We start from the raw sequence: 26169 nt of genomic DNA, 5'->3' as shown, positions 1-26169 counted from the left end.
GCAGGTGATTGCTATACTTGTTCCTCCTACACATTTCAATGGTTCAATTGTTCCATTTAATATCAGAGAATGTATACAGTATACAACAAATCCTTACTCTCTGCAGATGTTCATGGAACGGAAGAAAAACCCCAAAGAATGAATGACTGGAAAACATTAGAAGCCCAAAGCCCCCCCTTGCCCCTCTCATACACCAGCAGCAGCAACAAAAAGCATCAACCCTCCCCCTTCGCTTCCATCCTCCTGCCTCAGCAAAATGCATAAGCCCCCACCAGCCATCATGCAAGGAATAGTAAAGCCACTAAGGAGACCATAATCTACAGTCCATCAAAAAAACCAATGTTCACCCCAAGTTTGACAAGTTTGACATGCCACAATGTCTCTCTCTCTCACTCTGTCTCTCTCTGTCCCTCTCACTCACCCCTCCCCACCCTCCCTTCTCCCCCCTTGCCCCACTCTCCCATCTCCTCTATCTCCCTCCTTGCCCCATCTCCCCTTCACATTAACCCCATCTCCCCCTCCCCTGTCCCCTTCTCTCTCCATCTTCCCCTCTCCCTCTCTCCACCTCTCCCCATCTCCCCCTCTCTCCCCATATCCCTTCCCCCCACTCTCTCCTTCTCCCTCCCTCTCTCTTGTCCATCTCCCCTCTCGTTCCCCCATTCCCTCTCCTCCCTCTCCCTCTCCTCTCTGCTCCTCTCTCCCTCTGTCCCTCTCTCCCCCTCCCTCCTTCTCCCCCCTCTCGCCCACCTCCACACTACCTCTCTCCCTCTCCCACCCACACCATCTTCCCCTCTCCCCTTGCCTTCTCCCCCACTCTCTCTCCCTCTCTCCTACTGCCCCTCTCTCCCTCTGTCCCTCTCTCTCCCTCCTCCCCCTCCCTCCTTCTCCACTCCCTCCTTCTCCCCCTTTCTCCTCCTCCCTCTTCATCCTTCTCCCCCCTCCCCCTCCCCCTAATGAGGAGTGGTATCGCTCCTACCACAGTGAGAGGGAAGCCAACAGCTCGCTAGTTCGCAGTTTTCTTTAAAGTGATTTTGTATAATATACTACACTAAATCCAAAAGAGTAGGTAGTTCCTACCGAAATATGTCATTTCCCCTTTATACTTGTCAACAAGATGTTTAATATTTTAAATATTTTCCTGATGAGCTTTAAATATTAAGTTATCTGGCAGTTAATTTAGAATCACATCAAACATGAGAAACTCGCACCCGAATGAGAATTTCAGATCAGTATGCTGACTTGTATTGACTAGATCATTAGTAGTTCTTAGCCATCTAGAGGCCATTATCAAGAGGGGGTCTCAATTGCTTTGCCACTGGAATGTCAGTAATTTTTTTAATTAAACAAAATATACTTTATTCAAAAATAAAATTATATACAATAAACCATTCAATGACTTTCAATCCTTTACAACTGTTTCCAATACAGTCTTTACATTTTCACACTTTTCGTCACCCACGGGGCTCTCTGTTATTCCATATTTACATTCCCTTATTGAGGGGTGTACACCCCGCCAGTAATGATCTGCCAGGTACACCTAGAAATTGCCCAAAGGCTGCTTCTGTTAGAGCGATCACAGCACTCAAGGAAATCCTCTGTCCTGTCACAACTACAGTAATATTGACTCAATTTTCTATAACCTACAGGTACAATGTCTCTGTACTCTGACAAGAGTTCTTGAGTCTTATAACATTCCCAATATTTGTCCAAGCGTATGTCCCAGGTTTTAGGTTTCATGATGCTTCCTATATTTATCTCAGAGTCCATGACAAAGTTTGTAATCTGCAACATTGCTTTTAACAAAAGTGATTTCTGTAATTACCAACTCAGCTGGTAAACACACTCCCTTTAATCCCTGGCTCCCTTCTATAGTTGGTATGTTTTTGATATATAGAGATTTGCAAAATCCATTATTATGGACAAGCACATAGGTCCTATCAGATTGCTTCAGTAAGTCCGAAAGGTTTTCATGAATTTCATGTTTTTAATAATATTGACTTGGATTTGAAATGTCTTTGAATGCAAGTAGCTGATTATAAAACAAATTAACTTCATAAAATTAAAGACATCACTGAAGTACATTATTTCTACAATATTCCCTCTGCTAATTTGATCGAGCTGTCCCATCTTGCATGCTCCCCTGCACTTTCCTCATAACTCTATAGATTTTTCCTTAAAGTAATAATCAATTTCCTTTTGAATGTTGCCATTTAATTGGCTCCCTTCACTCATTGTGGCAATGCTTTTCAGAACAGACTAACTCACTACAAATGAAGAACCACCCTTGTATCGCCTTTTGTCTATTGACTCTTAGTTACTGACCCTTCTGCCTCTGAAAGTATTTTTTCCAATATATAGCACATCAAAACCAGTCTTGATTTTTAGCACTTCTATCAAAAGAAAAAAAAAATAACAGCTTCTCAGCTTTTACCATAGTTCTTCCCTAATGTCATTGTTGTTAACATAATTTTCTGAAGTCATTACAATTGATGAGGATGTAATGTTACCTGGAGTACTATGTGCCTGATACCACACACCTGTATACGTCTCTCCTAGTAATACAATATGCTCTACATAAACTTTACAGCTGATTCAAAGAATGATGTTACTGCATATTCATGCAAACCCACTTGAGAACATTTGATGAAGCTGACTTGTTACTGCATGTGAAGATTTGCATTATTTCCCTCCTATACTTGAGAAATAACTTTTTGGATGAGATTTAATCAACTTCTTTTTCTCTTAGCCCCGATGAAGACTCGTGCCAAAAGTTTATTCCCTTTATTGGAGTAAGTAATTTCATTTTGATTCATATTTGTCTTTGTAGTTTTCACTGAAAGATGTCCTATTCCCATTGGCTGTCCTTTGTTGGGCGTCACCAGTTGGTGCATTCCAATCCCTCTATTTTGTATTTGCTACCCACATTGCTTTCAATGTTGTGGATGGGGTAACAGGATGATGTGCTGGAGCACCAATGCATGGAAGTTGCTGTTTGGAAGTAGGCCTAATGAACTTGTGTGAGTACCTTGGTGGGAAAATTTTGATATTTGGGATATCAATCCTTTTGCAGGTTTTTAGTGTTGGATTTTGATGTTTTAATCCAAGGTTCTTTCAGAAGTCAGGAAAGAGGCACAAAACTTGTTGCTTCATGATCGTTTTATTAATAGAACAAAGGAAAAATTGAAACAACAATTACAGGAGCAGAAGGTAGCCAGAAGGTTTAAAACAAAAACAGCTTTGTGGTCAGCTATTTTTGTACCTTATACCCATAGATAAGGAGAATTCTTTTTTAATCTGTAGATAAGAGTCAACCAATGAGAAAGCTTTTATTCAAATAACACAGCACTAAAAGAAGTTTCCAGAATCATACCAGTGTAATCACTAGGAGAATACACTGAACAACTGCATACACATATTGTGGTCACTGGGAGGCATACTAAAATGACATGCTTTTAAGTACTACTTTAAATACAAGCAGATAATTAATTGTTAATCTGCAAGGAAAATGACAATTAAACAGTTGGATCAAATCAAAGAACAAATCAAATCTGTCCTTTGATTCTAAATTACACATTTAGAATCATTGCATCTGAAAATTCAGAGGAAGAAAAAATTGTGGTACCTACATTAAGTACAAAATAATCAAAAATTACTTAACTTATGAAATATCAAAGATTATATATTCTTCAAAGTATTCATAGGATCATGTCATGGTTAAGCAGATTAGATTCATTTATGCAACTGAATTATTCTATCAATGACCCTTATGCAAGTAAAAAAATGTAAACCATGCTAAGGCATATTAGTACTAATAATATAACTTCTTGTAGAGAAAATTAGGAAAAATATGACAACAACTAATATCAGAATAAACTTCATAATGTCCAGTAGTTGTCAACTCTCTTTTGAAGTCTTCTGGCTAGTTAGTGATTTGCTCAGCGCAGTGTAGGCACTGGGTCAAGAGGTTACTAGCACACTAACCACGGTGCTTGTTGTCCTCGTTGGGTACCATTTTAGCTCGCTTGCAGTGACTGGCTTGTATTCATTTACTTTTACCTTCTACGTACTTTCTAGGGACATCCCATCAAGTTCCTTATGTGGTTTCTTAATCAGTACCCACTCACCAGGAATAGGTGTGTTCTCCTCCTGTTGGATCACTCCAAGCAGTAGAAATCTGTTGAGAAGCAGACTGGACAGCTTAGGTTAATTTCACACAAATGTTAACTAAACTGTCTGCCATAATGTGTATATCAGCCTCTCTGAGATTGAGGGCTCCCAGCCATGACATGAGACACCCTGTTACCACCTTGAATGGACTCAGTGTAGTTTTCTTGTTTGGTATTGCTCTGATGCCTCATAAGACTGCTGTAGTCTATGGTACACAATCCTCATGATACCTATTCAATCGTTGTTTAATAATTCCATTCATTCTTTCAACTTGTCCTGATGACTCTGAGTGATGTGGACAATGAAAAGACCATACAATGTTCATCAATTAGCATAATTCCTGATGAATTCTCCCAATGAAATGTATTCCTTGGTCAAAGTCGATGTGACATGGAATGCCCATATAGGAATATACTGTAGTCCTTGATCAGAGTTTTTGCTGTGTGAGCGGCTGTAGTCTTCATTGTTGGAAGTTCCACTATTACCAGTATGTCTTAGTATCCTTCTGACTTTGATAAAGAAGTGTAGTCCACTTGTAAGTGTAAAACGGAAGCAGCTGGTGCAGCTGCACCTACTCGTGGTGGCTTTCCACTGGTCCAAGATTCATTTTCTAACATGTCATGTATCTTTTTTCAAGCTTGTGCCCTGAACTTTGGACTCCACCACCACTGGAAGAATCTGTCCATCACCATTCTTACTCCAGTGTGTCCAAGAGAGTGTATTTGCTGTGCCAGATAATCCTTTATATTTGTCTATTATACAGAGTTTGACTTGGTTTCCATAATTTCAGTTGTTGGGTTCACTGTCTATGTTCTTGGTACTTCTTTTACTCCTTCCTGTGCTGCACTTTTACAATTCCATCCATAAATGCACTTCCATAGCTTTCCACTGAAGTCATTTTGGAGTGGTTTTTGCATTTTAATCAGCAACTTTTGAAGATATTTGAATAATATCCATAAGTTCTTTTACTGGTTGGCCGTTCTTGATTGGGATTCCTAGAGCCTTAAGAGATCCTCTTTCCCTCCAAAAGTTTCCAAAATCATGAACAACTCCGAAAGCATGTCTAGAATCAGTACAGATATTAGCTGATCTTCCTTCTGCCAACTTGTAGGCTTCAATTAAAGTGTTTAGTTCTGCCTGTTACGCAGAGGTGCCAGGAGCCATGGTTCCTGATAGTAGCAGTTCAGTTCCAGAAGCAATGGCCCATCCAGCCATTCGAATTCCTCTCTCAATCGTTGAGGAGCCATCAGTGTACTGCCCTTTGGCAGAGTAATAATCAACAGGATGCTGCCAATCTCCATGTTCTTCAGTTAAGATTACCATCATATGTTTCTCGTTAATGTACAAAGCAAATAGTTTACCTGTATCATCATTACGTGCTGTGTCATATGACATGGGCGATTATGGTCTCCATGACCATGATTGTTCTTGGTAAATTTTTCTACAGAAGTGGTTTGCCATCACCTTCTGGGTAGTGTCCTTACAAGATAGGTGACCCCAGTCATTATCAATACTCTTCAGAGATTGTCTGCCAGGTGTCAGTGGCCATATAGCCAGGACTTGCGATATGCAGCAGCTGCTCGTACAACCATCCAGCTCTCATGTCTTCGGTGGGGGGGGGGGGGGCCTGCTAAGCAGGTGCCTCACTTTGCCTAAGGGTGACCTGCAGGCTAGTGGAGGGAAGGAGAACCTTGTACCCCCTTTGGTAGAGGTGGATTTCTACTCTGCCACCCAATCTTAATGTAACTGCAGTACACAATGTCTCTTTAAAGTTTGAAACACTTCCAGTTGTTTTTCATTTAGAGTCACAAGGTCATCTGCCCTTCAGCAGATTTTTGAATGGTAGGCATTAGTTGATGGATCTGCCATTAGCTTGTCAGTACATTGATTAGCAATGGTTTCATCTTCAGTCCTGTGTGTCTTCACTCCCTGGTCTTAATTGGAGCAAGCTGTGACATAGTAGACAGTAAAAAGTCTAAAGATCAAATCCCTGCATTAACTGAATGAGCAAAAGCAGAAAGTTAACTGTTAATTGTTAAACTGCAAAGAAAATAACAACTAAACAGAGTAATCAAAGAATTACATACAGTAGTCTAATCAAACAATGTTGACAATTACTTCTCCCTCTCCACAGATACTATCTGATCCATTGAGTTCCCCTTGCAGATTGTTTTTTTGCTCCAGATTCTAGCATTTCAGTCTCTTTGTCTCAAAATGTGATGATTGGTTGGGAAAAGATGGAGTATTTGAGCAATTCATTTTTGTGACTTCCTGTAGTTTCTTTCAAAAAGAAAGTTTGTATCTTTTGAGCAATCAGGTAGAATTTTAAATGATTAATTTTATAAAATCTTGGAACAAAGCAGCAATTCTCTCCATTGCAAGACACGGAGCCTTCATATGTAATTCTCTTAATGATCTTTTCCCTTGTATCACACCCAAGATAGTGCTTTAATTAACTTCCCTGGAAAGTTAAATTTAGTAACCCATATGTGGTGCTCTTGATACTGGCTGTTTTGTGTGTTTTAAATACACTGAACTGAATCCATATTATTTATGATTGCAGGTTGTAAAAGTTGGGATTGTGGAACAGTCTTCAGCAACATCAGGTTTGTAATTTCTCCTTATGACCTTCTGAGTTCTGATCAATCAAAGGAAATGTTTATGGGTACTTTGGCCCAATTACATATATGAATAACATATTATTTGATTGTGAAGTAGAATATCAACTTGCAACAACCCTTTAAAGCAGTGTTAAGCTGTTGTATGGTCACGCAAAATAATTGACACTATTTGCAGGTGATTCCGATGATGCTGCCACTTCTGGTTCCAGTATCTTGTCTTCCACACCTCCGACGCTATCTCCAGCAATGAAGGAAGCTTCCCCTACTCCACCCTCCTCACCCTCTGTGGGAAGTGGACAGTATTCAAGGTAAGTATTATAAGTATGTAGGCAGGCAGGTGTTTGCACTACTAAATGTGCTGTTCACTCACTCAGTACGAAATGATCATAGTTGGCATTCTCTCTACCTTTGCATGTACATTTCAGCCAACTGCTCATTCATCTGACCTATCAGTCAAGTTCCCATTCCCCTGCCAACATATTTTAAACCCCCCCCCCCCCCCACAACAGCTCTACAAGGATATTGGTTCTCTAAAAGTCAGGTGTCACCCATCCCTTCAGTACCTTCCACAAAAGAGTTCCCAATGATCCACAAATCTTGAACCCTGCCCCCTGCACAAATTTGTCATCACCATATCATCCTACTCTGACCCTCACTGGTATGTGGCACAGGCAGAAATCTAGAGGTGACCTCCTTTGAAGTCCTACTTTTAAATTTCCATTCGTAAACTTCCCTTTTGCATAGAAAAGACAGCTGGCAATTTATACACAGCCGAGTTTCCTGAGTGGCAATGTTATAATACTCAGGTGGTCCTGCTAAGAGATGAGGGATGACTATTGATCAGATCACTGGGAAGGATGTACTGACTTTTTATCAAAATAATTTCAAGGTTTTTGAAACCAGCAGAAATTTGGCAGTATTTGACAGGTTAGGCAGCAATTTTGAAGAGAAAGACAGCTAATGTTTTAGTGAACTTTAAATCCAATAGGATCTGAGGGGGAAAATGGGATATAAGTTTTGCATTTGGTCTGTAAAATGGTGTCTTTGGCAATGTCACGTTAGCTGCAACTGTCTCTGGCATGTCATGTTGAATTTTATGTGCTGGTTTTCATTGTACAAGTTTAACACGTAACCTGACATATGACATGTAGCCTTTGTCAAAGCTAAACCATGAGCCTCAGTAAGATCTAATTAGTGTAATGCTGAGTATCTGAGGAGTATCTATTCCCTTTGGGATCTGTGTAGACTTAGTGGTATCCTGTTTCATATGATTCATCCAAGGGTAATTGTGTCTCTGTTTATACTATTATTAATGAGTGTGACTTGAATTGATATGCAAATCAATGTCCATTAATGGTGTTCCATTGTGTTTCTTTCACCATTTTGTAATTATACTACTTACTTGTATCTGTTCTGTAAGTAACTGTGTGTGACCTTCATTTAACATGTACCAATATGGCTAATAGCATTTTTTTTATCACTAATTCTCATTTATATCACCAGCTGAGAACAAGAGATAATCCTGTCGAGATGCCACATGGATAAATGCAGTTGTCATGAATTTATTACATATCCATGTGTTCATAGCATGAAGCTTGCTTAATGGTTTCATTTGCTTTCTTGTTAAGCACTGATATGTTGGCAAGCTCAGTAATTGCACTATGCTCAACTCTTGCCAGTTCGCAGAGCCTTGGTCACAGTGGAGAGCTGATGGGTCTGCAGGTTGACTATTGGATTGCTCAGCTGGCTGACAAGAAGAAAGACCCAGAAAAGAAGGATCCCGCAGCCAAGAACACACTGAAGTGCACCTTCCGCTCCCTCCAGGTCAGCAGGCTGCCCGGTAGTGGGGAAATTACAGCCCTTCCAATGATGTCCATGACAGTAGTGACAAAGGAGAAGAATAAAAAAGGTAAGAAGACTGCTCAGGGAGAATTCTAATTCTTGAAAGTCAAACAGCTGTAGTTGATGGAAATCTGAAATACCGGAAGTACTTCATAGACCTGCTGAAAGACACACATTTATTACTTCGGGCTGGTCCAATTTTAGAATGATAGTGTTTTAAATATACGTACATTGATTCATCATCTGACATTGCTTATGGTTGATGTGTAGCACGAGGGAGCTTTAGTTGCTATAATCTACCTTCTTTTAGTCTGGCCTGTCCTTTGAGTCCATGCACTTTCTGTGGGAAAAGCAGTCTAAATCAAGGCACTGTTGTTCAGTTATTAGTGGGAGATAGAAATTCTCAGAAAAACCATCTCTTAGATCAATGACTTACAACATTACAAGCAATTATGCTTTTTTAAAGTTGATTATTGTGACATATCAGTGTGTGACTACAATGCACCACATTTCATTACCTCATATTTTAATATGAAATATTTTTCTTTTAGTTATGTTTTTGCCCAAGAAGACAAAAGACAAAGAAATGGAATCAAAGAGCCAAGTGATTGAAGGCATCAGCCGGTTAATCTGCACTGCAAAACAACAGCAGACCATGCTGAGAGGTATGAGTGGAGAGAATTGGGTTTACTTGACTTATAACAGTATTGTTTTATATATCTTCTGTAAGTACATGGTTATGTGTGCTATAGATAAAGACTGGCACTTATGTTGTACCTTCTATATCTCAAAGTTCACTGTAGCCATTTGGTTATACATTGTACTTTGCAAGTAATACCTTGTAATATAAGAAATGCAGTGGCCACAGAAAAATTATGAGGCACTTACACTTTTTTATTGTTATAGTTGAAAGAAATGGAATTGTTTATCTCTTCTACCAAAGGGGTCTTACTAATGTTCATTCTGAGGAATTGCATTGCTGACCATTCATTATTTACCCCTTATGCACTGCCGGTAGCCACAGAGATATTGAGCTCACTTCCCTAGAGGTCGAGCGGCTCTCCTAGAACTAAAGCTGGCACTCATTTCCAAGTATTAGCTTGTGTTTAGTCAATCCCAAACTTCCCATGTATGTTTTGCTAAACCCCTGCTCTCATCGTCTTCTTAGAGATTAGCATCCCTTATATGCACTGCTGTTCCTGCATTCACCGCTGGGAAATTTCACATAGCTCATATTACTGGAAGTATACAGTAACTGGTAATCCAGAATACTTTTATTTTTGACCATTGACATAATTAGGCTTTATTGTGAAGCATGTACTAGAAAGAAAACGATAATCACATCAGAATCAAGAGGGAAAGACAGCAAAGCAATCGGCCCTTTGGCCCAACTTGTCCACTGGAATAACTTGTCAGAATTGTAGCATAAACTATGGGGAGAGGTGGCTTCTGACACATTTCTAATGGCAGGGAATAAACTGCGAGGAATTCCCGATACCATGCACAACAAACTCTTGGGTTCCTTTAAGTATACCTCATCATTACTCTACTCCAAGTCTGGGTTGGCTGATGTTGTTTATTAAAGAAGCAGGAGAACCATTTTACTTGGCTTTTGGTTTCTGTGTTACTTCAGAAAGGAACAGTTAATTGGCTGGAAAGTAATTCAGATGCCTCGAAGTCAAGTGATGTACCACTAATGCAAGTCACCCTCTCCTGACCAGCTGAGAAGAATTGTTCCAAGATATGATTTCTCAACCGGTGTACACATTCGGATGATGAAGTGGAATACTTAGTGCACAGTGCATGAGAATCAGGCACTTGGGCAATATTTTGGAACTTTTTCTCCATCTGTGGTACTTTTCAAATGCGGTCAGACAAATGTCTTACAAAGCATCAGCATTACATCTATGCTTTTATATTCTAGCCCTCTTGAAAAGAATGCTAAAATTGCACTTGCCTTTCTTACTACTGTTTGAACCTGCAAGTTAACCTTTAGGGAATCCTGCACTAGGGCGCAGAAGTCTCTTTAAACCTCTGATTTTTTTAATTTGATCCCCATTTAGAAAATAGTCGAAACCTTTATTCCTTCTACCAAAATGTATAACCACACACCTCCCTACATTGTATCCTATTTGCCACTTCTTTGCCCATTCTCCTAATATGTTGAAGTCCTTATGCAGACTCCCTACTTTCTTAATACTACCTGCCCCTCCACCTATCTTTGCATTATCTGCAAGCTTGGACACAAAGCCATCGATCTTTAATATGTAATGTGAAAAGTTGCAAGCCACAGACCCCACACCGATCCCTGCAGAATGCAACTAGTTACTGTAGCCAACCAGAAAAGCCCTCCTTCATTCCCATTCTGCCAGTCAGCTAATCTTCTATCCATGCTAGTATCTTTCCTGTAATACCATAGGCTCATATCTTGTTTAGCAGCTCATGGGGAGCACCTTATCAAAGGCCTTCTGAAAATTCAAGTAAACAACTTCCACTGACTCTCATTTGTCTATTCTGTCTGTTATTTCCTCAAAGAATTCCAACACATTTTTCAGGCAAGATATCTATCCCTTTAGGGAAACCATGCTGAATTGGGCCAATTTTTAACATGTGACTCAAAGTACCACAAAACCTCATCGTTAACATCTTGCCAATCACTGAAGCCAGGTTAACTGGCCTATAATTTCCTTTCTTCTGCCTCCCTCTCTCCTTAAACAGTAGAGTGACAGTTACAATTTTTCAGTCATCCAGAACCACCCCAGAATCTAGTGATTCTTGAAAGATCACAACTAATACCTCCACAATCTCTTCAGCTACCTCTTTCCAAATCCCAGGGTGTAAACCATATGGTCCAAATGACTTATTTACGTTCAGACCTTTCAGTTTCTCAAGCACCTTCCACATTGTAATAACAACTACACTTACTTCTGCCCCTGACACTCTTGAATTTCTGGCATGCTGCTGGTATCTGCAAAATACTTCTTCAGTTTGTCTGCCTCTCTAGCATCATTTTCCAGTGGTCTGATGTCCACTCCTGCCTCTCTTTTTTCTTTATGTATTTGGAAAAAAACTTCTGGTATCTTCTTTCATATCACTGAATAGCATATCTTCATATTTCACCTTTTCTCTCCTCATTGCTTTTCCTCTCACTTCCCACTAATTTTTGCTATATTATATGCCCTCTCTTTTGCTTTTATGCTGTCTTTGACTTCTCTTGATAGCCACATTGGCCTCATCCTCCATTTACAATGCTGCTTCTTCTTTGGGATGAACAGATCCCACTTCATCCAAAACTCTAGCCACTGCTATTCTACCATCATCCCTGCTAGTGTCTCCTTCCAATCAGCTTTGGCCAGCTCTTCTCTCGTGCCTCTGTAGTTGCCTTAACTCAACTGTAATACTGGTACATATGATTTTAGCTCTCCCTCTCAAACTACAGGGTGAATTCTATATCATTATGATCACTTCTTCTAAGGGTTTCTTTACCTTAAACTGCCTAATCAAATCAGGACCATTACATAACACCTAATCCAGAATTGTCTTTTCTCTAGTGCTCTATCAAGCTGCTCTATCAATCCATATCATAGGAATTCTACAAATTCCCTCTCTTGGGCTCCAGAAACAACCTAATTTTCCCAATTTACCTGCATATGAAAGATCGCATGACCATCGCAACAATGCCTTTTCTGATCTCCATTGTAATTTGTACCCCACATTCTGTGTAATGTTCAAGGGGCTTTATACAGTGCAACTCCTATCAGGGTCTTTTTGCTTTGCAGTTTCTTAACTCTGCCCACAGGGATTCTGTGTCACTTCTTTCTAAGGATTTGATTTCATTTTTACCAGTAAAGCCTCCTACCCCCTCTGCTCAGTTGTGATCTTCTTTCAACTATGACTCCATGATGCCTACAATGTCAATCCTGCGCTGTAAGGTCACCTACCGTATTTTGTATACTGCATGCATTCAGGTACAACACCTTTGGTCCTTTATTGACCATCCTTCTTTTCAATTTTGTCTCCATGTTTCCCCAAGTTAAATTCTTACCCCTTTCTAAACTTCGTCTTATTCTTTATTCTGGAGATTTCAGTAACCTCTTCTACACTCTCCTTCTCTTGTGTTTCATCCTTACTTTCCGAAGCTGTTGAAGCCACCCTCTAACTATTTAGTTTGAAGCCCTATCCACAGTCCTACTTGTGAGATTCACTGGACCCTGGGCTCAACATGGCTCACATGGAGCCTGTCCCCTCAGAACAACTCCTTCCTCTCCCAATGCTGGAGCCAATGTCCTGCAAATTCAAAGCCACTTCTCTTTGAACACACATATAGTTGGCTGACCTTTTTGATTCTGTACCAATTTGCCCATGTTTATCTACGTTACCAGTCATAGAACACTACCAGCACTACAGAGTCCCTATGGACCAAAATGTTGTGCTGACCTTTTAACCTCCTCCAAGATCAATCTAACTCTTCCCTCTCACATAGCCTTCCATTTTTCTTTCATCCATGTGCCTATCTAAGAGTCTTTTAAATGTCCCTAATGTATCTGCCCTACCACTACCCATCAGTGTGTTCCATGCACTTACCACTCTCTGTTAGATATTTACATCTGGCAAACCCCTGATACTTTCCTCCAATCACCTTAAGAGTATATAGCTTAAAAGTAAGCAACAGCGGGCTCTGCAGACTATCCTAGCTATCCTTAGTTATATGGCTATAGTAGTACTTCCCTAGGATTTCACAAAGTCTGCTGAAGCCATTTTTAACAGCACGGTCATTGAAAATTTCTCTACATCAAGAGAGAACACCAAAAAAATAGTGTGTGTTCATCACAAGACATGCAAGAAAGCCCTGACTGGTACATTTCAATCCTCAATACCTAAAGTTGCTTGTAATTATCTGTGTTTGAAGCTCAATGAATTAGCAAACTAGGAAGCTTACTCAAAACATTTGGAATTATCACAAGGAATCTTGAGTTGCTTACTTGGGAGATGAGCACAAAATAATGAGTAATCATGCTATGATGGTGATTATTTATAGTAGCATATAGCACAGGTACAGGCCTTACAGCCCATTGTGCCCAAGCAGATCTTTGACAGAGCCTTCTAGTTAGGAGTGCTCTACTCCTCTTTATCCAGAAACTACTTTTATTGTTAAATTCAATTTCTGTTTGGAGTCTCCAAATGAACTTGCTTCCCACTCTTTCACCATTCCAGATCATTATTACCTGCACAAAACAAAATTTCAGCTCAGTCAATTATTTTTGAATTAAAAAAGAAAATGGACTTCCGGTAAGATGGCGACTGTTTAGCTGCTCCGAACTTTTGTTCCGTTACTGTCGCTATCTTTGCACTAAATGTCTCCATTTTTTAAACCTTAGTTAGGAATTTTTTCGGTATCTCTTACTTGCCTGTGAACATATCTAACTTACAATGTCTAGCAAGAGTTTTAAATCCGGGAGAAAGGAAGTTCCAGCTCTTTCAGACGAGACCCTGGCTGCGCTCGGAAAGCTCCGAGACGAAATTTTAAAGGAATTTAAAACCGCTTTCAAACAGTTGGAAGACAAACTGGATTGGATCAACGATAAAGTGGACAAGCATGCCGAACACCTATCTCGCATCGATTCGACTTCTGAAGATTTAGAAAGTCGTGTTCGATACTTGGAGACCCTCTGTTCCAGCTTAGAGGAAAAATGTAACAAACTCCTTTCCAAAATGGTGGATCTCGAAAATCGCAGCAGACGCTGCAATCTTAGAATTCTTGGATTGCCAGAGGCGACCGAACATGGACCAACCGTGAAGTTTTTCGCCAAGTTTCTCTGTGAGATATTCGGGAAAGATTTGCTTCCGAACCCGCCTGAGCTCGAACGGGCACACAGAGTCTACGTTCCCCCCGGAATTCTGGGCTCCCGTCCGCGACCAGTAATCTTGTGCTTCCATCAATACCAGGTAAAACACAGTCTGATTGTAGAGGCACGTCGCAGGGGGTCTTTTACTTTCCAGGATACATCCATTCGCTTTGTGGAAGATTTTGCACCCCAGACCTTAAAGATGCGCGCTGAGTTTAAAGGTGCAATGAAAGTGCTTTTTGAACGTGGTTTCAAACCCTGTCTTCGTACTCCTGCCGATCTACGAATCAAGCTTAATACTGTAAAATACAAGTGGTTCAAATCAGTGAAGGAAGCTGAAGCATTTGTGGCAAGTCTTCCGGCTATCCAGTCATCTTCGGAATCTGATCGGACCTCCTAAAATGGTGGATAAGTACTCCTCGTAGTAAAATTACTTTTTCTGGACTCAGACTTTACTTGAATCACTCAGACATTATTCATTGAAACTCTAAGGGCTGTTGACAATCTCTCCCGGGATTTGGTGTGTGTGTAATCTATTTTTATTCTTGTATAACTTTATCTACAGAGTTCTACAACTGACTCTAACTTGTTTTGGAGGTTCGAAGTCTTTAGTGAAGGCCTCCCTGTTTGTTGGTTCACAGTTTAATTGCTGATTTTTTAAATATTTATTTATTTATTTATTTTTCCTTTTCTTCACCCCTTTTTTCTAATCTCTGAATTTTTTTTCTCTCCTCTGTAAATGGTTGATAAATACTCGTCTTGAATTTATAATTTTCCCCTTCCTCTTTTTTTTTTTACCTTTTTTTCCTTTCTCTTACTTTATTCTTCTATAATTTTTCGCGGGTAGGTTACTTTTGGTTTTCTTCCGATTTTCACTGTATTAAGTTTTATATTTCTGCAGAAGGTGTTCTAATCTGTAGTTATGTTTTCTAGTGCATAATCTAGTTACTATTTGCTATAGTATCTATACGGAACTGTTGTTAATGACACAGATCTGGAAGTTGTATTTGGGTTAATTTTTTTGGTAGAGCTAGCTACTTGTTTTGGTAGCCGTCTAGTTTTGGGTTGTGTGGGTGGGGTGGGTTTTCCAGTTCCAACATCACTCACTGTATTTATTGTTTCTCTTTATTGCTCAGGACATGTATATGTTTTGATTTTACGAATCTATGTTTACATCTCTGCTCCCAGACTGCTATTGTACTGCTTGACTTTTTATGTCTACTGCCTTTTATGCATTAGTAATTGATAATGGCTAGTGCACTTAAATTTGTGAACTGGAATGTAAAGGGATTGAATCACCCTGTTAAAAGGAGGAAGGTATTCTCACATATCAAACAACTCAAAGCTGACATTGCTTTCCTTCAAGAAACTCATATTCGTTGTTTTGATAACTCCCGGCTTCTGTCAAAGTGGGCGGGTCAGCATTTTCATTCATCCTTTGCCGCTAAAGCTAGGGGAGTCTCCATTCTTATTAACTCAAATATTCCTTTTGAACTCCATAATAAAATATCTGATACAAATGGCCGTTTTATTATTGTTTCTGGTAAACTATATAACACTAAAGTTGCACTAGCAAACCTGTATGCCCCCAACTTTGATGATGTTAACTTTTTTGAACGGTTTTTTTCCTCACTACCAGACTTAAACTCATATTCTCTTATACTGGGTGGTGACTTCAACTGTTGGTTGGATCCTAAACTGGATCGATCGTCCTCTGTTACCAGATCACCTACTAAATCTGCCTTAGCTATCCAATCGTTTCTCTCTAATCTTGGTATCTCTGATATATGGCGTTTCCTCCATCCTACGGAGAGAGATTATTCTTTTTTCTCACATGTTCACCATACCTTCACTAGAATTGACTATTTCTTACTCGATAACCAACTTATCCCATTTGCCCACTCTTGTGACTATCAGAGTATACTGATTTCTGACCATGCCCCAATTACCCTCTCTCTGAACTTTCCTGGTCTCCCTCAGAGGAATAAACACTGGTGGTTTGATTCAACTTTATTATCGGATGATGATTTTGTAAAATTTATTAAGGATCAGATAGCCTTTTATTTTAACACTAATACATCACCTGAAGTGCCATCCCAGATTGTCTGGGATGCCATGAAAGCATATCTGAGGGGTCAAATAATCTCTTACATAGCAAATCTCAACAGAAGATCCTGTGCAGATCGATCAGACCTCATTAACCAGATTAAAGATTTGGATCAAATATATGCCCAAACTAAGAACCCTGAATTATACAAGAAGCGTGTTGAACTCCAAACTAAATTTAACCTTCTGTCCACTCAACCTGTCAAACGCCAACTTCTCGAAAGCAAGAGTCGCTTTTACATTCATGGGGATAAATCTGGTAAATTCCTAGCCAATCAGCTGAGGCGTTCCAAAGCCAAACAACATATTACAAAGATCCGGAAGGAGAACGGAGACTTTACATCGGATCATTTAGAAATTAATGACGCATTTAAAATTTTTTATTCTCGGCTTTATTCCTCTGAATCTCTGAATGACAATATCTCTGTTGATCAATTTTTACAGAATCTGAATATCCCCTCACTTTCATCTGATTTCAAAGCCAAACTCAATGCGCCTATATCATCAGAAGAAATATCTTTTGCAATTTCTGCACTGTCCTCAGGGAAATCTCCTGGACCTGATGGGTTCCCTGTAGAATTTTATAAATCATTCTCTTCACTTCTTTCTCCTGAGTTACTTTCAGTATTATCTGACTCGTTTAATTACGGCAAATTACCACCCTCTTTCAATGAGGCATCTATTATTCTTCTTTTAAAAAAGGGCAAAGACCCAACAGAGTGTTCCTCATACAGGCTGATCTCTCTGCTCAATGTTGATGTAAAGATCTTAGCTAAAGTGTTGGCTCATAGATTAGAAACCATTATTCCCTCCATTGTCTCTGATGACCAAACAGGCTTTATTAAAAACCATCTCCTTTTTTTAACATTCGGCGTCTATTTAATATTTTATACTCAACTCCAACTGGGACTCCCGAATGTGTTATTTCCCTCGATGCGGAGAAAGCATTTGATCGTATAGAGTGGAACTAATTTTTTGCAGTCTTAGAAAAATTTGACCTCGGCCAAAGTTTCATCTCTTGGATCCAATTGCTGTACCTGTGTCCTGCTGCTTCTGTTTTAACTAATTTTCAGAAATCCCAAGTATTTAATCTCAAACGTGGCATCTGTCAGGGATGCCCCTTAAGTCCCTTTCTCTTTGATTTGGCTATAGAACCTCTGGCGATAGCATTTCGAAACTGTCCTGAATTGACCGGGATTTGGAGAGGGGGTGTTGAGCATAAAGTTTCTCTCTATGCTGATGACTTATTACTCTTTCTCTCAAATCCGTCTACATCCTTACCTTTAATGTTTTCACTTCTTGACCAGTTTAGCCAGATCTCTGGCTATAAACTTAATTTACATAAGAGTGAACTTTTCCCAATTAATAAAGAAGCACAAGAACTAATATTTCGTGATCTCCCTTTTAAAGTAGTCCATAATCAATTTACTTATCTTGGAATTACAGTCACAAGGAAGTTTAAAGATCTCTTTCGTGAAAACTTTGTCAATCTTTCATATGCTATAAAACAGAGTCTGGTACAATGGTCACCTCTATCTATGTCTTTGGTAGGTCGTATTAATGTTGTTAAAATGTATGTTCTCCCCAAATTTTTATACTTATTTCAATCTATCCCAATTTTTATTCCTAAATCTTTTTTTGATTTCTTAGACTCTATTATTTTGTCATATCTGTGGCAGAATAAGCACTCTAGAATTAATAAAATCCACCTCCAAAAATCTAAAAAAGAGGGTGGCATGGCTTTACCTAACTTTCGCTTATATTATTGGGCAGCTAATATACGTTGTGCTACCTTCTGGTCTTTCTTCCACGGCCAACCCGAGTGCCCTAACTGGGTGGCAATGGAGTTGAGCTCCACTAAAGAATTATCTATCTCTGCACTTCTTGGCTCTGCACTCCCTAGCAGTCTGCCCAGATCAATAGCTAATCCTCTTGTTAGACACACTTTGCGTATATGGGCTCAGTTCAGGAAATGCTATGGTTTCCAGGGGTTTTCCGTTTCTAGCCCTGTCTCACAGAATCACCTTTTTTTACCTACTACGTACGATTCAGCATTCCATGTTTGGTATAGGAAGGGCATTAGACATTTTGAAGATCTTTTCATTGATAATCGCTTCGCTTCTTTTCAGCAGCTCTCTGTTAAGTTCAACCTGCCTAACGCTCATTTTTTCAGATATCTCCAAATCCGACACTTTATTGCTCCTTTAATTCCTAACTTTCCTGAAATGCCTGCGAAAAATGCTATGGACCTATTTCTTTCCATTAATCCACTAGGTAAAGGTTTAATATCAATTATCCGAGATAAACTAGCAGCCTTACGACGGGCCCCTGTGGATAAAATTAAAATGGCCTGGGAGCAGGATTTAAATATCTCCTTATCCGAGGAGAGCTGGCACTCAGTTCTCAAATCGGTTAACTCAACCTCTCTTTGTGCTCGCCATTGCCTTTTACAGTTTAAGATTGTTCATAGAGCCCATATGTCTAAATCTAAACTATCTCGATTCTACCCTAGCATTAGTCCACTCTGTGATAAATGCAAGAGGGGCGTGGCCTCTCTCATCCATATGTACTGGTTCTGTCCTAGCTTGGAGAAATTCTGGAAAGATGTCTTCACTACATTATCGGGTATTCTGAATCAGCACCTAGAACCAAACCCCTTAATTGCTCTGTTCGGTTTTTGGGGCGAGACAGATTTATGTCTGGGTCCGACCAAATGCCGAATACTATCCTTTGCCTCTCTCCTGGCTAGACGCTTGATCCTCCTTAGATGGAGAGATGTTGCCCCGCCCACTCATGCGCAATGGCTTAACGACATTATGGCCTGCTTGGACCTCGAAAAAATTCATTATTCAGTTCTTAATTCGGATCTAAAGTTCCATAAGGTCTGGGGACCTTTTATCGAGTACTTTCATAACCTTCCTCTTGACTAGGGTTTTTTTTTTCTTTTTTTTTCTTTTCGGTCCCTTGCTTTCAGCTCCTTTTTTTTTCTGGTAGTAGGCATTATTATCCTCTGTTGCTAAGTGTATTCACAGTCTGGGAGTTTGACTGTCCTGACTTATACTCTCTATATTGTGTTGTGGTCGGTCTGGCGTTGTTGTTTTTTTCTTGTGTTGTGGGGCTTGGGGAGAACACTAAGCTTACTTGTCTTTAATTTAGGTGCTTTTTTGTTAAATTCTCTTCCTTTGTAGCATATTGTTATTGTATGCTTAATTTTGCACTGTATTAATGCTCCTCATTGGGATTTGGGGTTTTTAATTTGTAAAATGTTTTGAAAAACTAATAAAAAATAAAAAAAAAGAATACTTGTTTTAGCCAATGTGCTCAATCTTTCTCTGCTTTTCTTCCAGTAACGATTGATGGAGTGGAGTGGAACGACGTGAAGTTTTTCCAGCTTGCAGCTCAGTGGTCCTCTCACGTGAAGTATTTCCCAATTGGCATTTTCACCCATTTGAAATCTGCTTATTAAACTTTCTCAGCTGTGCTGTGCTGAAAACCAGCAGCTACCCAGTGCCAAGAACCCTTTGCAAACTGCAGGTGCCTGCTGCTTGTGTGCTGTTTCAGAGCTTTTCATCAATTTTTTTTTGAAAAGGACGTTCCAAGGCAAGGAATACTACAAAAAAAATCTTTCCAAATCTAACCAGAAGGTTATGTGGGTGCATCTGCAGCATTGGTTCTCTGCAGCAAGGGAAAGACGGCATTCAGATTCAGATGTGTGTGATGAACTTACCACATTTTGTTGCGCTATTACCTGTTTTGTTTGGTTCTCGAGAGATGGAGGTAAAGCCTGAAGTTTGAAGGATAGGTGGCAAACCTGTTCACTACCTTGCATAATCCATGCAGAACAAAGATTAATAGTTTTAAAAAAAAGCTGACTTACATTGGATTTTTTTTTTGCATTGGGCTATAGTTGTACTTCTTGGAATATAGGTGGTATAATTTTCTCCCTGGAAATCCACTGTGAATCGTGAGTCAAGTTGATCTTTGTCACATACCCAAGACCCACAAGCTACTTCCATTGTAGCCACATGCACAGACTCCAAATGAAGTCTGAGAGTGATTACCACTAGATTATTTTGTTTATTTCATTTGTGCTTCTTTAATGAGTCTCAGCTACCAAACAGTGTACAGTCTTAGCTTGGCGGCTATAAAAGGGGAGCTACTTGGCTGTGGAGCTTCAGGTCATCCCACTAAATGCTTTCTTACCTTCCAAAGCTGGCAAGTGGGTTTGGTTTCCGCTGGTCACACCGACTAGCTGCTACATTTCTATCGCACCACTTTTTAATAAAACTGTAGTATAACTTTTTTGTGTTTTCCTTTTTCTGGTGCACTTCTTGGGGTCTTTTCCTTTGTGATGCCTGATGAGGAAGCAAAGTGATGAGATCTTTCATACACCAGCCACATCGTTACCACAGGGGCTTTGTCTCCACCATGCACATTAGTGATCTAGTGCAAGATTTCCAAAATGCTCAGCTTCAGATAACATTTTGTGCTCATATTCTGGGTTCTATAGATTTTTAACTGTTGTCTTTTGGTTTTGGAGTGGACAGCAGAGAGATGCTCTTTATCCCAATTGTAACATAAAACCATTCAGGAAATAATCTGTGTAATTTGAGTGCACCTATCACTAAAAAGGAAGGATGCCTGTTTTCCTTGTGGTCTTGCTTATAATTTGCAATGTATATAACAGTTTGTTGGTATTAGCTTTGATATTTATGGCATAATTTGTATGGATTTGAGTAGGCCTCCTGAAAGAATATAGTCTCTTGAAGGAGTGCAGATTGATTTTTTTTGACACTAATAATTTATGTTGTACAGTTTTATATAGATTGGTGCAGTGACAGTGCAGAATCTGCCACTATAGACACCAAAAGGTACTTGCTCTTAATGTAATGAATCTCTTCCCATCCCTCTTTCACCCTGTCAGCCCCCCCCCCCCCATATATATTGTATCAGTGCAAAAACTCTTAACATAATGTGTGTGACTTGAGTTTGAATATATGGGTCAGAGTTAGGCTTGTAGCTCATCTGAAAATAAACCATGTTTGCATTGATTCCCTTCACACTGAAAATAATTAATAATCTCATTGTGAAATTTAACCTTAACAGTGTGTAGTTTTCTGCTTCTGCAAATACCTCAGATCTTTTTATTTTAATGTGCCAAAATATTTTTAAGTAATACGTAATTCTGGGTGAGAATTCATTAGATCTCACCTGCCTTAAGCGCAACTAAATCAGGACCTGGCCCTGCAGGGTATAATATGCCAATGAACTAGTGCCTCAGAGTGCATCAGGAGTGTTGTATTTGCAGGTGGAAAGGTGACACAGAACACTGCAAATATCAATGTCTTAAAGATTAAATAACTCAAACACATAGAAATGTCTGTTTTGCCTTCAGGATTTGTGGTGCTAGAATATTCATCTCTGCTTTATAAGTCTGTGTGCGACAGTATATTCACACATATCTAGTCTTACTTTATGGCATCTGATCTACAGTATGTAACACTAGTCATCAATAATCAGGGTCTATTTCATTACTGTCTGCAGTTCCTATGTGGCGCTTAAATCTCTGACCCGTTTATTATAGGCACTATCTTTAAATAGTGATTTTACACGAGTCACTCATTTCAGAGGTTCTTACCACTAGTTACTGTGAGTAGATAGTGTTGCACTGTTCATGAAAGTGACATTGAGGACTTGCAGATGGGCATAAGCTCTTGAGAATGCGTAATCTTTGTTTAGGTGGCTGCCTTATTCTCCTTCCTGTTGCTGTAAGGATTTTCCAGATGACTGAGCTCATTGGGGTGAAATCAGACATGAATAGAAAAGAGGAGCTCAACTTTGACATTGTTCATACAGTGCAACCCGGTATACAGTGTGGCATATATTGTCAACCCTTGGCAATTTTGCATCTTCTTGTATCTGAATTTAGAGCCCATTATTACCACTCTTCACCACCCTTGGAATTGTAAGTGTTCAAGCAAATCTCTCTTCAGTTCAGTAGATTTCTGGACTGTACATGAGAGTCTCTGGTTTGACGCCTGATCAGCAGCATTGCAAAGTAAGGTACTACAATGAACTTGAAGCACCCAAGGGTTAGGCAAAAGGAAAAGTCCACTATTGTTCTTGTACCTGATCTCCCCACCTTCCCTCCCCCCTCCTACACCACCTCCCTCCTATTAACCTGCACCCCCAATCCGCTACCTCCCTCCCCCACTGGATGGAAGGAGGTTGTGCTTAGATGTCAGATATGAATAGGGTTGGCTTTGGTGATAATCCTGCAGCTCAATCACTCCTGGTTTTTAGCAGCCACCTGCATTCTGTAAAGTGGTGACCATAGAACCAAACCCTGTGAGAATCTGCATTCCCTGTGGAGGAAGTAATTGTGGTAGGATGGAGAAAGTAATTGTGGTAGGATGAAGAAAGGATGATTTTTTAAATACATACTGTTGCAGTTTACTGGATTAACTTCCACATGGAGATGGAAATACAGCAGTATGTTCCACAAATAAATACTATCGGTTAGGAGATACAATATGAATACTACTTTTTCAACTTTAATTTCTGGAACCAGCAAATGCAACTTTTACAGAGGTACACTGATACCAAATACATGGCTTTGTGTGAGTGGGGACAGGGCCCCACTGCTTTTATCTTTGTTGTTGGAGACAGGGTTTCTGAAATCCATGCTGTCTGACTGACCTACTGATTATTTGGGATATAGCCACTGATTTTCCATGTTAGAATATGGCTGAATAAATGAAACGACATAACCGATACTGACTGAATTAACCTTACGTACGAAGGGCAGCTTTCTATATGTGGAAATGTACAAGTCTACTCAAAATTGGTACCATGCTAATTCTGCACTTGTAATATGTCAACATGTGTTACTCACATACTGCTACCAGGTCCTGAAGAGCTCATGCTATTTTCTTTCTGTTCAAGGATTGTAATGTTCTAGGCCTGTGCCTGACATTCAATAACTATCATTTAATATTGACTTGCGTAAAGGGTATTTGCAGGCCTCCTTCACAAACCATCTATAAAGAGGAAACATTACAGATCAAAATCTCAGCATTTTGATCCCAGTTGTCCAGTTAGCTAATCTAGCCTTGGGTTCAGAAGTGCATGTCAATTTAGGAAAGTGCTGGGCACTGAGCTAATGCCTATAATGTTGAAACAATATGCTATCCATTTACCCATCAAGAAAGGTTACTTAGATAAGGTATTGGAAATTCATCATCATCTGTGGCACTCTGTTGGAAAGGGTCAGAGGCTACTATTAAAGGAATGAAACCTTTTTAAACCATGCTGATTTTGTTCCTTCAGATGGTTGATTCCTAGAATCTAAAGATGTAATTTCTAGATATCATTGGTAGAATGATCGTGAAACATGACCTTAGATTGAGTTAATACAAAGCAGGAGCACAATATTTTTGCAACATTGTCATATGGTCCTTGGAAATCTTTTGTGTATTTTCCATTCAATTTGTCTGAAGATGGACAAATATTTGAACAAACATTTTTTAAATGTAGGGATGAGCCTCGTTCTCACTAAAAGATGATCATGCAATGCTTAGTGAACTGGTGAAATGTTTTGGAGACCAATCAAGTTTAACAATGCAGTGGAATCCAGTGAAGACACAATTTAAACAATTGTTTGAAATATAATGGTGGGGTATCCTTCCGAGCTGCAATTAACTTGGTGAACGTTAATCATAGGTCCATCACCACACGTGGATATGCAAAGAATGTGAATATTTGCTTTGTTCTCATTTCACCTTTGTTATACTGTTTTATTGGGTTTATGTTGCTTTCCTTTGTACTGGCCTCCTTAAAGTGTTCAGAGGCACAGTTCTATCCACTGCTGCAAGACTCTTGGGCAGTTCTCCAAAATGGAAGTCAGAAAGTCTTTTTTAAAAATGCAAAATTTTAGGTTAGTGCATTTTTAAAATAGCATGCTCTTTGCTTTCAAATTATCAAAGCATTTTGAGTAATAGATAAAATCTAAAGGGAAATAGGAATTGAGAACGGTTGGAGGCATTGCCCAATTTTTAAAAAATATACCTGTGCCAGAAGAGAGAAGTAAACAAATCAATAAACCATTCACCATCTTAATATTCAGCATTCTTTGCTTCTAAATCCTATAATAATAGAGTGCAATTTGTTATCCTCTGAAAGCACTTGCCCTCTGACCTGGAAGCATTATGGAAGTACTGTGTGTGAAACCTCTGTACAAATGTGAATGGTTTCAAATACAGACACACCATGATGTGAAAATTTGCACTGTTTTGCTGTCAAGAATAAAATCTTAAGTCTTTTAATTTTTTAATTAAAATGTTTTGAATTTTCACTTTAGAAGGCTGATATATGATACAATTGCAGTATTTGTGTTTTACAACCCCATTGTAGTGCAAGTTTGCTTTTCTTTATATATTGGTGAAAACTTTATGAAGGAACAGACATGCAATACATTGGATTACTACAAATAAATAAAGTAACCTTTACCTGTGTGTCGTGTCATTACATGGAATTGGTTATTCATTCTGTCTTGAAAGTTTTATTCACTATTTTTTGGCTCAATGGCCAACCACTTTTATATAGGACATTTGAACAAAGCGTCCAATGGTTCTTCACGAGAGCACAGACAGTTTCGACAGTAAGCCTTTTAAGGAGGTACTTAAAAAGAAAATTTTCTGAGAAAATTTTCGAAAAAATATAGAGAGAGAATTTCAGAGTTTGGGGGCTAGAGAAGTAAAGGTGACAAGAATGGAAGGATGAGTAAGAGGCCAAAGTTAGAGAAGTAAAACCTCTACAAAGGATCTAGTACTGGATGAGGATGCAGAGGACTGAGTCCCTGGAGAGATTTAGATTTAAAATGTGTTATTGGCTTTTCAGAAGTCAAAGAATGTAGGACAATGGTTGTATGTCATTGAGGGAGTTCCCATATGCTTGTTCATTCACTGAACAATTAAAAAAAAATCAATTTGCAATTCTCCAAATCCTGCCTCTTTGCCTCTTCTGAAAACTTGCAATAGGCAGGGGGGAGAAAACCATGATTATTATATACTTTAATGTCTATACTTTTTCACACCTTGCTTCTAAAGTGACTTGTTTATGGCAGTGGTAATTATGTCCTGAATTTCCTGATCCTTGTGTCCTTTATATTTGGAAACTAGAGGGTAGAAGAGACTATGGCAGAATTAATGTTTTGGATTTCATGGAAGTAGATTCATAGCTGAGAGTAAGGAAGGATAATACAGCAGAGTTAACAAAGGATGGGGAACGTAATGCAACAAATAAAACATTTGAATCTCCAACAAGTCAGTGGTTGGTAAGTTGATGGAAAAGATCCTGAGAGGCAGGATTTATGGACATTTGGAGAGGCATAATAGGATTACGAATGGTCAGCATGGCTTTGTCAAAGGCAGGTCATGCCTTACAGGCCTGATTGAATTTTTTGAGGATGTGACTAAACACATTGATGAAGGTTGAGCAGTAGATGCAATATTTCTGGATTTCAGCAAGGCATTTGATAAGGTACCCCATGCAAGGCTTATTGAGAAAGTAAGGAGGCATGGGATCCA

General features: G+C 39.3%; 2 protein-coding genes across 12 annotated transcripts in view; both read left to right on the top strand.

Annotated features, from left to right (window-relative positions):
- pacs2 (phosphofurin acidic cluster sorting protein 2) overlaps positions 1-25089 on the top strand; it is a 288404-nt gene extending 263315 nt beyond the window's left edge. For all 11 annotated transcript variants that reach the window (XM_073040292.1, XM_073040291.1, XM_073040290.1 and 8 more), the window contains 6 exons: positions 2747-2789; positions 6731-6773; positions 6964-7096; positions 8468-8697; positions 9182-9295; positions 19930-25089. In XM_073040292.1, coding sequence (XP_072896393.1) covers positions 2747-2789; positions 6731-6773; positions 6964-7096; positions 8468-8697; positions 9182-9295; positions 19930-20048 — 682 coding nt within the window. In that variant the 3' untranslated portion in view covers positions 20049-25089. The remainder of the gene's footprint in view (positions 1-2746; positions 2790-6730; positions 6774-6963; positions 7097-8467; positions 8698-9181; positions 9296-19929) is intronic.
- exd2 (exonuclease 3'-5' domain containing 2) overlaps positions 1-26169 on the top strand; it is a 423296-nt gene that overhangs the window by 313144 nt on the left and 83983 nt on the right. The window lies entirely within an intron of this gene.

This window comes from Hemitrygon akajei, chromosome 3 (genome assembly GCF_048418815.1).
Source record: "Hemitrygon akajei chromosome 3, sHemAka1.3, whole genome shotgun sequence".
Lineage (NCBI taxonomy): Eukaryota > Metazoa > Chordata > Chondrichthyes > Myliobatiformes > Dasyatidae > Hemitrygon > Hemitrygon akajei.
Note: the sequence above shows the minus strand (reverse complement) of the source record. Positions and strands in the feature narration are given on the sequence as shown.